Source organism: Bombyx mandarina, chromosome 24, assembly GCF_030267445.1.
Source record: "Bombyx mandarina strain Sakado chromosome 24, ASM3026744v2".
Taxonomy (NCBI): Eukaryota; Metazoa; Arthropoda; class Insecta; order Lepidoptera; family Bombycidae; genus Bombyx; species Bombyx mandarina.
In genome coordinates, this window is record NC_143230.1 from 7,865,250 (window position 1) to 7,877,958 (window position 12,709).

Genomic DNA, 12,709 nt, shown 5'->3' on the forward strand with positions numbered 1-12,709 from the left:
ACTTTTGCCAGTCCAACTGATAGCAATGTTGGCTACAATTTTAAATGCCGCTATGACGCACTTCATCTTTCCCGCGGTGTGGAAAGAAGCGGACGTTATCGATATACATAAGCCGGGCAAACCAACAAACGAAACTTCTAGTTACCGTCCGATTAGTCTCCTCCCGACGATAGGAAAAATTTACGAACGGCTCCTTAGGAAACGCCTCTGGGACTTTGTTACCGCGAACAAAATTCTCATAGACGAACAGTTCGGATTCCGCTCTAAACTCGTGCGTACAACATGTGCACCGCCTCACGGAGCACATCCTGATAGGACTAAATAGGCGTAAACAAATCCCGACCGGCGCCCTCTTCTTCCACATCGCGAAGGCGTTCGACAAAGTCTGGCACAACGGTTTAATTTACAAACTGTACAACATGGGAGTGCCAGACAGACTCGTGCTCATCATACGAGACTTCTTGTCGAACCGTTCGTTTCGATATCGAGTAGAGGGAACTCGTTCTCGTCCCCGTCAACTGACTGCCGGAGTCCCGCAAGGCTCCGCGCTCTCCCCCTTATTATTTAGTTTGTATATCAATGATATACCCCGGTCTCCGGAGACCCATCTAGCGCTCTTCGCCGATGACACGGCTATCTACTACTCGTGTAGGAAGATGTCGTTGCTTCATCGGTGACTCCAGATCGCAGTAGCCACCATGGGACAGTGGTTCCGGAAGTGGCAAATTGACATCAACCCCACGAAAAGCACAGCGGTGCTCTTCAAAAGGAGTCGCCCTCCGAACATCACTTCGAGCATCCCACTCCGTAGTAGGCGCGCAAACACCTCCGCCGTTAGCCCCATCACTCTCTTTGGCCAGCCCATACCGTGGGCCTCGAAGGTCAAATATCTAGGCGTCACCCTCGACAGAGGACAGAGGGATGACATTCCGTCCCCATATAAAAACGGTACGCGACCGCGCCGCGTTTATTCTAGGACGACTCTATCCAATGCTTTGTAGTCGAAGCAAACTGTCCCTCCGCAATAAGGTAACTCTCTACAAAACTTGTATACGCCCCGTTATGACGTATGCAAGCGTAGTGTTCGCTCACGTAGCCCGCACCCACTTGAAATCCCTTCAATTTTATTCAATCCCGATTCTGCAGGATAGCCGTCGGAGCGCCTTGGTTCCTTAGGAACGTGGATCTCCACGATGACCTGGAGCTCGATTCAGTTAGTAAGTATCTGCAGTCGGCATCGCTGCGCCATTTTGAGAAGGCGGCACAACATGAGAACCCTCTCATCGTAGCCGCTGGAAATTACATACCCGACCCAGAAGACCGAATGGTAAACCGCCAACGTCGCCCAAAGCACGTCATTACGGATCCTCCTGATCCATTAACGGTGCTTTTAGGCACCACAAGCACCGGTCACCGTCCTCGTCGAACCCGTCGCTTGCGACGAAGGGCTCGACGAGCGAACTAACCCATAGACACAGCCCACTGAGTTTCTCGCCGGATCTTCTCAGTGGGTCGCGTTTCCGATCCGGTGGTAGATTCTGCGAAGCACTGCTCTTGCTAGGGTCAGTATTAGGAACTCTCCGGTTGAGCCCCGCGAGCTCACCTACAAACGTTAGGGTGAAGCTGAAATAGCCTCTCAAGGCTATCAGCATAGGTAGGAAAAAAAATATAAAAAAATAAAGTGGGTACTCTAGCAATAAATTAAACACTTGCACATTGTTACCATTGCGTTACCGCGTTATCATTTCCTGTTCTTTTCTTACATAGTGCGTGAATATTGTTTAATTTGAGCTTGTGGTGTTCACTTATTGTTTGTGACTGGAAAACTAGGGCAGTGGCTTTAGCTGACGCTAGGTATAGCCAACGTCGAATCACCGTACACTTAGTGTATGTACTTCGAGCCACGGTAAGGGATGCCATCAGATGATTTCGGGAGACGGGCTCAAACACCCGCAGGCCACGTCAAGGTCGACATCGATGCACTTTAACACGGGATGACCGCTTCGATGTCAGCAACGTGTTGGGAAATCGCTACTAAAGCTCGTACGCGTCTTTTTGAGTTGAGAAATGTCAGTGTGAGCGAACGTACCATAAGAAGAAGACTGGCAGAAAGACATCTAAGGATTTTACGTCCAGCTCACGCGCCACAACTGCACCCACAGCACCGTAGAGCTAGACTTGCTTTTGCGCAAGAATATGCTAACTGGACTGTGGAGGAATGATAAAGGCGGATAGATGTCAGCGAGTCTACAGGCGCCTAAATAAAAGGTATGCTCCATGCGCTATAATCGAAACAGTCGAATACCATTATTATTTAGGGGAGGTATATCTTACGAAGCTCTGCTCTTGTTGTGTTCGATAGAGGCAGTGTGAACGCCTTAAGATACGTGGAGGAAGTTATTCAAAATCATGTCATACCTCTTGCAATTGGTGATAACTTCAGGTTAATGCATGAGAATGCACGTTTCCATACCGCAAGATCTGTCCCGAAGTACCTTAATGAGGGCGGGATTAAAGTTTTACCATGGCCGATATGCAGTCCGGATCTTAATCCAATTGAACACATTTGAGACAACCTCAAAAGACGTGTCCGAGCAAGAGTACCAACCCCTACGACCCTAGGAGAGCTCAAGACGGCTGTGGTAGAGGAGCAATTTAGGAGGAGGTAGCAATTTAGTTGCAACTTTGCAGTGCAATATCGCATTCCGATTGTCACAATGATGATGAGTCATCGGAATATTTATATTAATACATAATAAATGTTATTTGTTTCCGAATACATAGCATATAAGGGCCGCTCGCGGTAATCTCTGCCCCCCCCCCCCCCCCGCGTACTTCAACCGTACCTCAAAGGCATGCCCCGCGTCCACCGCCGCCGTAACATGTTCGAGCGCACGTACGTATTTAGCGACTGAAGTAGCGCCTAACGCACCCGCCAACCCCGCGCCGCGTCGATTGCGTCAGCCCGGGACACCAGTGCTACGAGGCCCCTTACTGTTGTGCTGTGCGGTTAGCGAGTGCCCAGAGTGTGTGTGTTACCATCTAGCGGTGTTGTGTCTGCGCAGAAGTGTGCCGAGTAACGAAACGCAGGACCCGGGACCAGGTGAGTTATTTCTTTCCCAACATCAGTTAATTATTTGAGTCTGGCCATTTGTGTCCGTTCACAGTCCTCCTCTGCCCTTCGGGGTTAGGAGAAGCTGCTACTAAACCCGTGTAAGCTGATTTACGTGGTGGATCACGGTAACGTCGGGAACTCGTAATCAGTTTGCTCTTAGATTCAGTAGTTCGTAGTAATTTTTCTTTTATTGTTTTAAATTGTTATTATTTCCTACTGCTTAATTAACTATACAATTTAAATATATTAATTATTATAAATTATTATATTATTGTAGTCAACACAGTCGCCTACTAGCGCCACTGTGGTAAATGTTGAATCAAACCTTCTTTATAGTTTTTATACACAACTCTGTTCTATTCTTTTACTTGTCACTTCGACTTTGTCATTCTCTCTCCATAAAATAAAATGTTCATTGTTTTACTTTAATTATCGTTTATTTTAAAACCCACAACAGTAAATTCATTTAATTTTAACTTAGTAAATTTAGATATAACCTCAATAGTTGTAATATTTTTATTTCTTGTAAATATAAACTTAATCCCTATAATTGCATACTGGCGAACCGACCGACCTTTTTAAGTGGACATTGATAATATTAGTTTTCCTTTTCTTTAATTTTCCTTGGTAATTACGAAACATACTGTAGATTTTCCCGTCCTTGCTGAATAATATTTAGTTTTGTTTTCTTTGTTTGTAGAATTAAATTAGTTTATGTAGTTGTTAGTATTCTATCCCCACCTTATTTACAATCTAGGATGGAATCTAGCAGGTGCATCTAGTATCGTGTCGGGGTGACTGATGGCTGAGCGATGGTTCCGAGACTCTCGAGTCCGGAGCAACCGACTCTGTCGTCTTCAGTCAGAGCACACTCGCTCTCGATACATACATGTACATTAGTGTTAATTAATAGTTCTTTAATTTTGTTTTTTTTACTTAAACCAAATTTTTATAGCAATAGTATTATCATTGTTAGTTAAATAGTTTTTAATTTAGATATTGATTGGATTTGGAGCCCTCAGTGGTAAGTCCGTTTGTTATTTTTTCTGTTTGTTTATTATTCTTAATTTTCTTACGTACATTATTAGCCTGTCGCGGCGGGTGCCGCAGGGTGGATCGAGGCAGATTGTAAGTTTGATTTAATTTATTACTCTATTATTTACCTTATTATTTTATCATTACGCTACAACTCTTTTACATTATTAATCAGTCATTCAGTTTAGTTTAGTTATTACAAAGTATAACAGTACCTGGCACCCTTGTTAGATAACTAGCAAATTCATCGGTCGGTAGCTAACGTTACAGTTAGTACGGATGAATCGACAGTCGTAGTGACCCGTAATTAATCGGCTAGAACATGTCTGGGGGGCGTCACCTCCCATTATCAGCACTCCCGCCCGTCTCGCAAGGAACGTCAGGCGATGCCTCAATTAAATACCAGACCAACACCAGCCCATCGTATTATGTATAAGTATATATTTTTGTCGATGTTGAGTAACCGTGCACGCTGCGAACAGCTCTCCCCTTTTTCATCACGTCCTGCACCCACATCACCCCTACCCTGTGTGGCAGGGAGCTTCTGCCCGGACAGTGGGGATTGCCCAGAGGCCCGTTCCGTGCCCTACCCTTACCCCCTTACGGGGGTACGGCATCCGCAACCGCGCCTTAAAACTTACCAGTCCAACTGATAGCAATGTTGGCTACCATTTTAAATGCCGCTATGACGCACTGCATTTTTCCCGCGGTGTGGAAAGAAGCTGACGTTATCGGTATACATAAGCCGGGCAAACCGAAAAACGAAACCGCTAGTTACCGTCCGATTAGTCTCCTTCCGATGATAGGCAAAATTTACAAACGACTCCTTCGGAAACGCCTCTGGGACTTCGTTACCGCGGACAAAATACTAATAGACGAACAGTTTGGATTCTTTGCTAAACACTCGTGCATAAAACAAGTGCACCGCCTCACAGAGCACATCTTAATCTCTTTTTTTTTTGCTGGCAGCACTGACCGCTACTTGTCAATATTATTGTGCTCTCTCAATTATTATTTAAATTAAAATATTTATAAGTTTTGTATTGTGCTTAAAATTATATAAAACGTATATCTAAGTGATAATATAAGTTTATTGTTACGTAAAACATTTAATTAGTGCATTTTACTGCATAATTGTATTTTTTATTTATTTTACGATTGTAATATCAATTATTTTCTACAAATCCAAAATGATGACCAGAGGTACCAAAGCTCGTCAAGTTGATGACCAACTTCAAGTGGCTCTTCAACAACTAAAAACATCACGGGAACAGTGTCAACAACTGCTAAAAGAGAGAGAAGACAACGAAGTCGAAACACTTCAGGTAATAAAGAAAAATACCATGTTGAAAGGACAGTTGTCTCAGCTCTTCATTGAATACAATGAAGTTCTTGAGACTAACAATAAATTACAACCAATCCAACAAAAACGCAGTGTATAATTGTTGGCAGCCAAAGGACATGCAGTAAGATAGAGTGGACACATCTGCCCCAATTGTCTCTTGACGGGATTGTGATGTATGAAACATTCCTTATAATCTATGTTAACCTACCTAATGTAATCGTAAGTGTAATCCTATATAAACTAAGTGTGTATCAAATAAATCAGAGTATGATTCGGACGCTCGTTGGTTTGATTACAAATATATCCCTCCGACGCAACACCTTATATGGCGACCCTGCCGACGGAGTCATCTTGCGCGCCGCGAATGTATGACTATTAAAACTTTTCTTCAATATTGTGACAATGAATGCAGTGCAACTTTATTATTTTTTCATATCACACGTACGCATTATAATAAATAATTTTGACAATGGGTGCCCAAAATTCTAAAGAAGAGACACTGATCGTGCAAAACGTTGCTGCTGGGGACAACCAATCAACTATTAAAGAAATCCGAGGTCATATGAACACAACTAACATAATTCTGGTTGTAATCCTGTTCGTCATCCTGTTTGGTCTTTTGTACTGTGTATACAAGTTATATAAAAAATGCCATGTAAAATGGATTGATGAAGAGATAAGCCGTTCAGCTACGAGAAGATCGATTTTTCGTCGTCAGTACCAACCCCGAATTCCGAGACCAGAGGAGAAGTTCAAATTTGATCAAGAAGTTTAAGCAATAATGAATGAAATGATTTCGAGCGGAAAAAAAATTACAATTATGCGGTAAAAAAAAAAAGGGCGTAAAATTAATAAAAGTGTAAAGTGCAAAAAAAACAAAAAGTGCAAACTAAAAGTAAATGTGCAATAACAATATTTAAATAAATTAACTAAATCTGATATCGATGTTGTAATAAAATATTGCATCACGACCCGTGATTATAAACTTTGAAGAATGCAATAAGAGATCATTGTTTTGGAAACCAACTTAAAACAACCTTGGGACTGTAGTGATATTTCTGCGTATTATAATTTAAAACCGAAACTAGTGTTTAATATGTATTACGGATACTTAGTTATTTTTATTATTGGCGTTATGGTGGTAAGTTATGGATATTATTTTAACACTTTATGAAGACTTAAAGAAAATAAGAATTTACTTAATTAAATTGGGACCACAGAGAAGGACCGAAAAAGTTAATTTAATTAAAAATAAATTAAAAGAAGTTGCTGTAATTTATAAGCAGTATGAAAATTGGTTAATTGATTTTAATAACGCAGTTAAAAATAAATATTATAAGAAAGAATTATTAATAGAAAATTATTGTCATTTATTTTTAGAATTGCATAAGGATATTATTTTTTTGTGTGATTGCGCTCAGTCCGAAGCTGTTTCCGAAATGTCTTCGTTTGATTTAAAGACCGCTCTTAACTTGTTACCAGTTATGACTAATGAGGTGGAGAACACTAAACAATTAATTGATAATATTGAATATTATGATTGTATATTAAAGGATAATGCATGCAAACAAAATTTAATAAAATTTGTGTTGAAAAGTAGACTGTCTCAGGAAGCAAAATTAATGTTGAAATTAAACTATGGTTCAGTTAATGACTTAATTATTGACATGAAAAATGTTTTATTGTCAAAGAAATCTTCAACTGCGATACAAAATAAATTACAAACAATTAGACAAAATGAGGCGTCTATTGAAGATTATGGGAGAGAAATCACAAAATTATTTGTGGACCTTACAATTTCTCAAGCCGATGGCAATGAACAGTGTTATAATATTTTAAAACCACATAATGAAAAAATAGCAATAAAACGATTTGCCGATGGCTTAAGAAATCGTAGGCTGAGTACAATTATGTCAGCTAGGAATTATAGCTCGCTTAAAGATGCCGTTCAAGCTGCTCAAGACGAGGAGACTTCAACAGCTGCGACTACTGGAGAAATTTTGGGTATGTATAAAAAACCTTTTAATAATTTCAATCAGAGCAGAGGCCGTAGTTCTACCTACAGAGGACAACGTGGAGGTCGTGGTAGACCGTTCAGGGGACAGCCACGTAACCAAGGTTATACAAACTATTACAGTACTCGAGGAACATGGTCTAGAGGCAGAGCTGATGGCTACAGACAACAAAGAGGTAATTTTCGTTTCAACAATACCAAATATCAAGGTCCGCGAAGTCACAACGTTAATATGATAAATGAGTCTGCGCAAAGTACTGAAACGGAACCCCAAGTATCATCATCTAATCAGTTTTTTCGTGACCAATAGAAATAATATGATTTTAGCTAGTGATAGTAACTGTTTCATTTCGTTAAATTCATTGTTAGGTCGTGGAAAAGTACATTATTTTCTAGTAGACTCGGGTGCGTCATTATCGGCGTCCAATTACAGTGATGCGCTTTAATATAACATTCCAATCCATAAAGAGCTGTAGGCAGCGGCTTGGCTCTGCCCCTGGCATTGCTGACATCCATGAGCGACGGTGACCACTTACCATCAGGTGGGCCGTATGCTCGTCTGCCTACAAAGGCAATAAAAAAAAAAAAAAAAAACAAATGGATTAGGAGGCACAGTCCAAGCAATAGGATACGTTTATTTACCTTTGACTGTGGGTGATCGAAATATAAGCCACAAGTTTTATTTATTTAATAGCCTACCAATTAAGGAGAGTGGAATTTTAGGTCGTGAATTTTTAAACAAATACAAAGCTCAATTAGACTTTTACAAAAAAATTTTAACACTTTTCATCGGTCAAATACCTATTTCTTTGCCATTAGTAAATGAATGTAAAGTTGTTTTCAATATTCCTGCTAGATCAGAATCCGTACATTATATTCGTACAAATATGATAGAAGACTGCGTAGTTTCATCAAAAGAGATAAAAGAAGGCATATACTTAGCCAGCTCCATAGCTACTCCTAAAAATGGGTTAATATCAATTCGAATACTAAATGTCACAGAAAATAATGTATCATTAACGGATTTAGAAGCGAATATAGAAAAGCTTTGTGATTTTGATATTTGTTCATTCAGTAAAACAAAAAATAATTCAGATAGAGTCAAAACATTATTACCTTTAATGAGAATGACACATTTAAATAAAGAAGAACAAAATACGATCGAAAATATTTGTGCAAACAATGCGGATATATTCCATTTACCGGGAGACAAACTCACTACTACAGATATTTATACACATACTATTTCTATTAAACCTAATACGATTCCTATTTTTTCAAAACAATACCGTTTACCTATATCTCAAAAAGATGAGGTGAAATCTCAAATAGATAAAATGTTAAATGAAGGAATAATAGAGCCTAGCAAAAGCGATTGGTCGAGTCCGATATTACTGGTACCTAAAAAATCTAGTTCAATGCAAAATAGTGAATGGAGATTAGTAATTGACTATAGAAAACTGAACAATTGTATAGAAGATGATAAATTCCCATTACCTGATATTACAGACATTTTAGAATCCTTGTCTGGTAGTATATATTTCACTCATTTAGATTTACATCAAGGCTACTATAATGTTAAATTAGAAGAAAATAGTCGAAAATTCACTTCATTCTATTCTGGACAATACCAAATGACTCGGATGCCTATGGGATTAAAAACGAGTCCAAGTTCCTTTTCTTGCATGATGAATATAGCTCTAGCGGGTCTCACTTACGACAAATGTTTAATTTATTGCGATGATTTAATTTGTTTTGGCAGAAATCTAGAAATACATAATAAAAATTTACAAGACGTTTTCGAAAGATTGCGGAAAGTTAATTTGAAATTGAATACTGCTAAATGTGATTTCTTAAGAAAACAGATTTTGTATCTAGGACACGTTATTTCAAGTGAAGGTATAAGGCCTTTTTTACTGTTTCTATTTTCTGAGGATTCAGAAAATAGAAACAGTAAAAAACTATCCATGTCCTAAAAGTACCGACGAAATAAAAAGATTCGTAGCTTTTACAAACTATTACAGAAAGTTTATTCCAAAATTTGCAGAAATTACATATCCTTTAAATATGTTAACAAGAAAAGGTGTGCCCTTTGAATGGAATAGTGAATGTCAGAAATCATTTGAAACATTAAAACAAAAATTAACATCCCCACCTGTTTTAGACTACCCTGATTTTTCTTTAAAAAATAAATTTATTGTACAAACTGATGCTTCAAAGAACGCATTGGGAATAATCTTATCAAATGAAAATGGTCGACCAATAGCTTATGCTAGTAGAAGTTTAAATAAAGGAGAAAGAAATTACCCAATTATTGAGAAAGAACTACTCGCGATAGTTTGGGCTCTAAAATATTTTCGACCGTACTTGTATGGCCGACCTTTTAAGGTACGCACGGATCATAAGCCTTTAGTTTATCTATTCAATATGAAAGATCCTTCAAGTAGGCTCATGAAATTTAGATTAACATTAGAAGAATATCATTTTGAGGTAGAATATGTTAAGGGATCTGACAATGTAGCTGCAGATGCGCTGTCAAGGATCACTATAGACGATTTAAAAGAAATGCATGAGAGTGTAGTAAACGTAATGACTAGAGCACAAGCGAAAAAACTAAATAAACCTGATTCTGCGGTAGATATAGTAAACACAGACTCGAGGCCTGATCAACCGAGAGCCGTGAATACTCATATTAAACCAAAGGAATCAGTTGAATTAAGATTTATTAATGCAAGTAAATTAGATAAATTAAGGAAAATGGGAAAGATATCAAATGAAAATAAGATATTTTGTTATGTGGATAATGAGAAAACTATTTATGTAAAATTTCTAAACTCTCAATCGCAAATGACGCGAGACGCATTTGTTAGAGAATTAGATGCATTTTGCAATTCGTTAAAGTTAGAAGAGATATACATATTGAAAAATAAAGATAATAACATTTTTGTTAAGAAACTATTAGAAGAGATAAAAGAGAATAATAAAAGAGTAGGACCGCGGTTATGCATATTAAGTGATGTAGAACGAGTTGATAATAAAGACGATAGACGAGTTATATTAAATGACTTTCATCTCTTACCGAGTAGTGGCCATGCTGGTATGAGACGTATGTCAAATAATATTAAAAAATATTATTATTGGCCTGGTATAGACAACGATGTTCAAAAATTTGTAAAATGTTGTGACAAATGTCAACGACAAAAATATTCAATACCAAAGAAAGAGCCAATGATTATAAGTAGCACAGCAAATACTGCTTTTGAAAAAATCTATTTAGATCTTGTTGGACCTTTACAGACCGTTAGCAATAATTTTACGTACGTATTAACGTTGCAATGTGAATTAACAAAATATATGGAAGCCTATCCATTAGTATCTAAAAAATCTGAGGAAGTGGCAAAAACATTTGTTAATAATTTTATTCTTAGATATGGAGTTCCAACAGAAATTGCAACAGACAGGGGAAAAGAATTTCTATCAGAAATATTCCAGGAAGTTTGTAAATTACTTAATATTAGACAACTAAACTCTACAGCTTATCATCATCAGTCGCTAGGAGCACTGGAGGTGACACACAAAAACTTGAATGCATTTTTACGCATTCAAACTGATAACCATCCCGAATTATGGAGTAAGTGGATTCCTTTTTGGTCTTTCGCCTACAACACGACAGTTCACTCAGAAACAGGTTTTACCCCATATGAATTGGTATTCGGTAAGAAATGTTCTCTACCCAGTAATTTATCAAAAGACTTAGAACCATTATATAATTTTGAAAATTATCCCTGTGAACTAAAATACCGGTTGCAACTTTCTCAAAAAGAGGCAAGAAATAATTTATTAAATAGTAAAGTTAGTAGAAAAGTTAGATACGATCAAAATATTAATCCAATAACTTATAAGGAAAATGATTTAATACTTATTAAAAATGAAATACCTAGCAACAAATTAGATAACGTGTATACTGGTCTATATATAGTAGTAAAAGATATACCACCAAACGTAGAAATTATAAACAAATATGGAAAAAAAGACATAATTCATAAGAATCGCACAAAACCTTATTATAAAAATGCACTTATTTTGTATTTTTCTTATTAATTAATTAGTTATTTTTTCTTATTAATCACTAGACATGTAATTCCTATATTAATTTTAAGTTCAATACATAAACAAAAAAAAAAGTCTACAGTATAAACAGACTCTTTAAGTTTTCACCTGAGCAGGATATCAAAAAATTCAATTATGGAAGCTGAAGAACAACCATCAACTTCTAGGAAAAGGACAGTTGATGCTGACAACACTGAAAATGAGGTCACGGATCCAAAGAGACCTAGGGTTAACGTAGACAGCGAAACTAAGGCAAGGGTGCTAAAATACATTGTAGCGAGTGCATTAGGCCTTTTTGAGAGGCTGGTAATTTGTGATCACATTGTCAACATAACGGCTGGTCACCAGGTCATGAGTATCCTTCAGGGGGGACACAACATCCTTAGGAAAATGGCCAACTTCAGGATGAATACCCATCCTAATTTAAATTTGAATGCAACTGTAACTTGTGGGAATCAATGCCACAATATCACTTACCAGGAAGTCACAGCAATAATGAGGGAGACAGCTCAACAGCATGGCCTCGAGTACACGCAATCAAATCGTACTGACAATAACCACTGGTATGGAATTGCTAATCCTCTCTTTAATATTCTCTCTGCTTTTAAGATGAGATATGATGAGATACGCGTGGGGGTTTCAAGGATACCAGTAGGGAAGAGAGGAGATATCACTGACTATGTTGATGTATCCCAGTACGGCTTGACCCCTGCACATCACAGGATAAACATCCCGTTTAGTGACACCGTTAAAAATCTTGGTGTTATCATTGACCGCAGTTTGTCATGGGGACCACAACTGGTGTCAGTCAGTCGCAAACTATTTTCCTCTGCAGGTTCCTTACGTAGGTTGCGTAATTGTCTTCCAACATCTACTAAAATTGCACTTGCACAGTCTCTGTTACTCCCCATTATTGATTATGCTGACACCAGCTATCTTGATCTAACCGAGGCCCAGCTAAATAAACTTGAGCGGCTTCAAAATTTTATCATAAGGTTTATATTTGGTTTACGCAAATATGACCACGTCTCTGAGTATCGAGTTAAGCTCAAGTGGCTTCCTATTCGTTATCGCCGGAATGTTCATATAT

General features: G+C 38.1%; 1 protein-coding gene across 1 annotated transcript; it reads left to right on the top strand.

Annotated features, from left to right (window-relative positions):
• The first annotated feature begins 6,323 nt into the window (after window positions 1-6,323).
• Window positions 6,324-7,819, top strand: LOC149500028 (uncharacterized). Its single transcript, XM_089738279.1, has one exon. The coding sequence runs from the start codon at window positions 6,644-6,646 to the stop codon at window positions 7,817-7,819; it is 1,176 nt and encodes a 391-aa protein (XP_089594405.1). The 5' UTR covers window positions 6,324-6,643.
• Window positions 7,820-12,709: the final 4,890 nt, after the last annotated feature.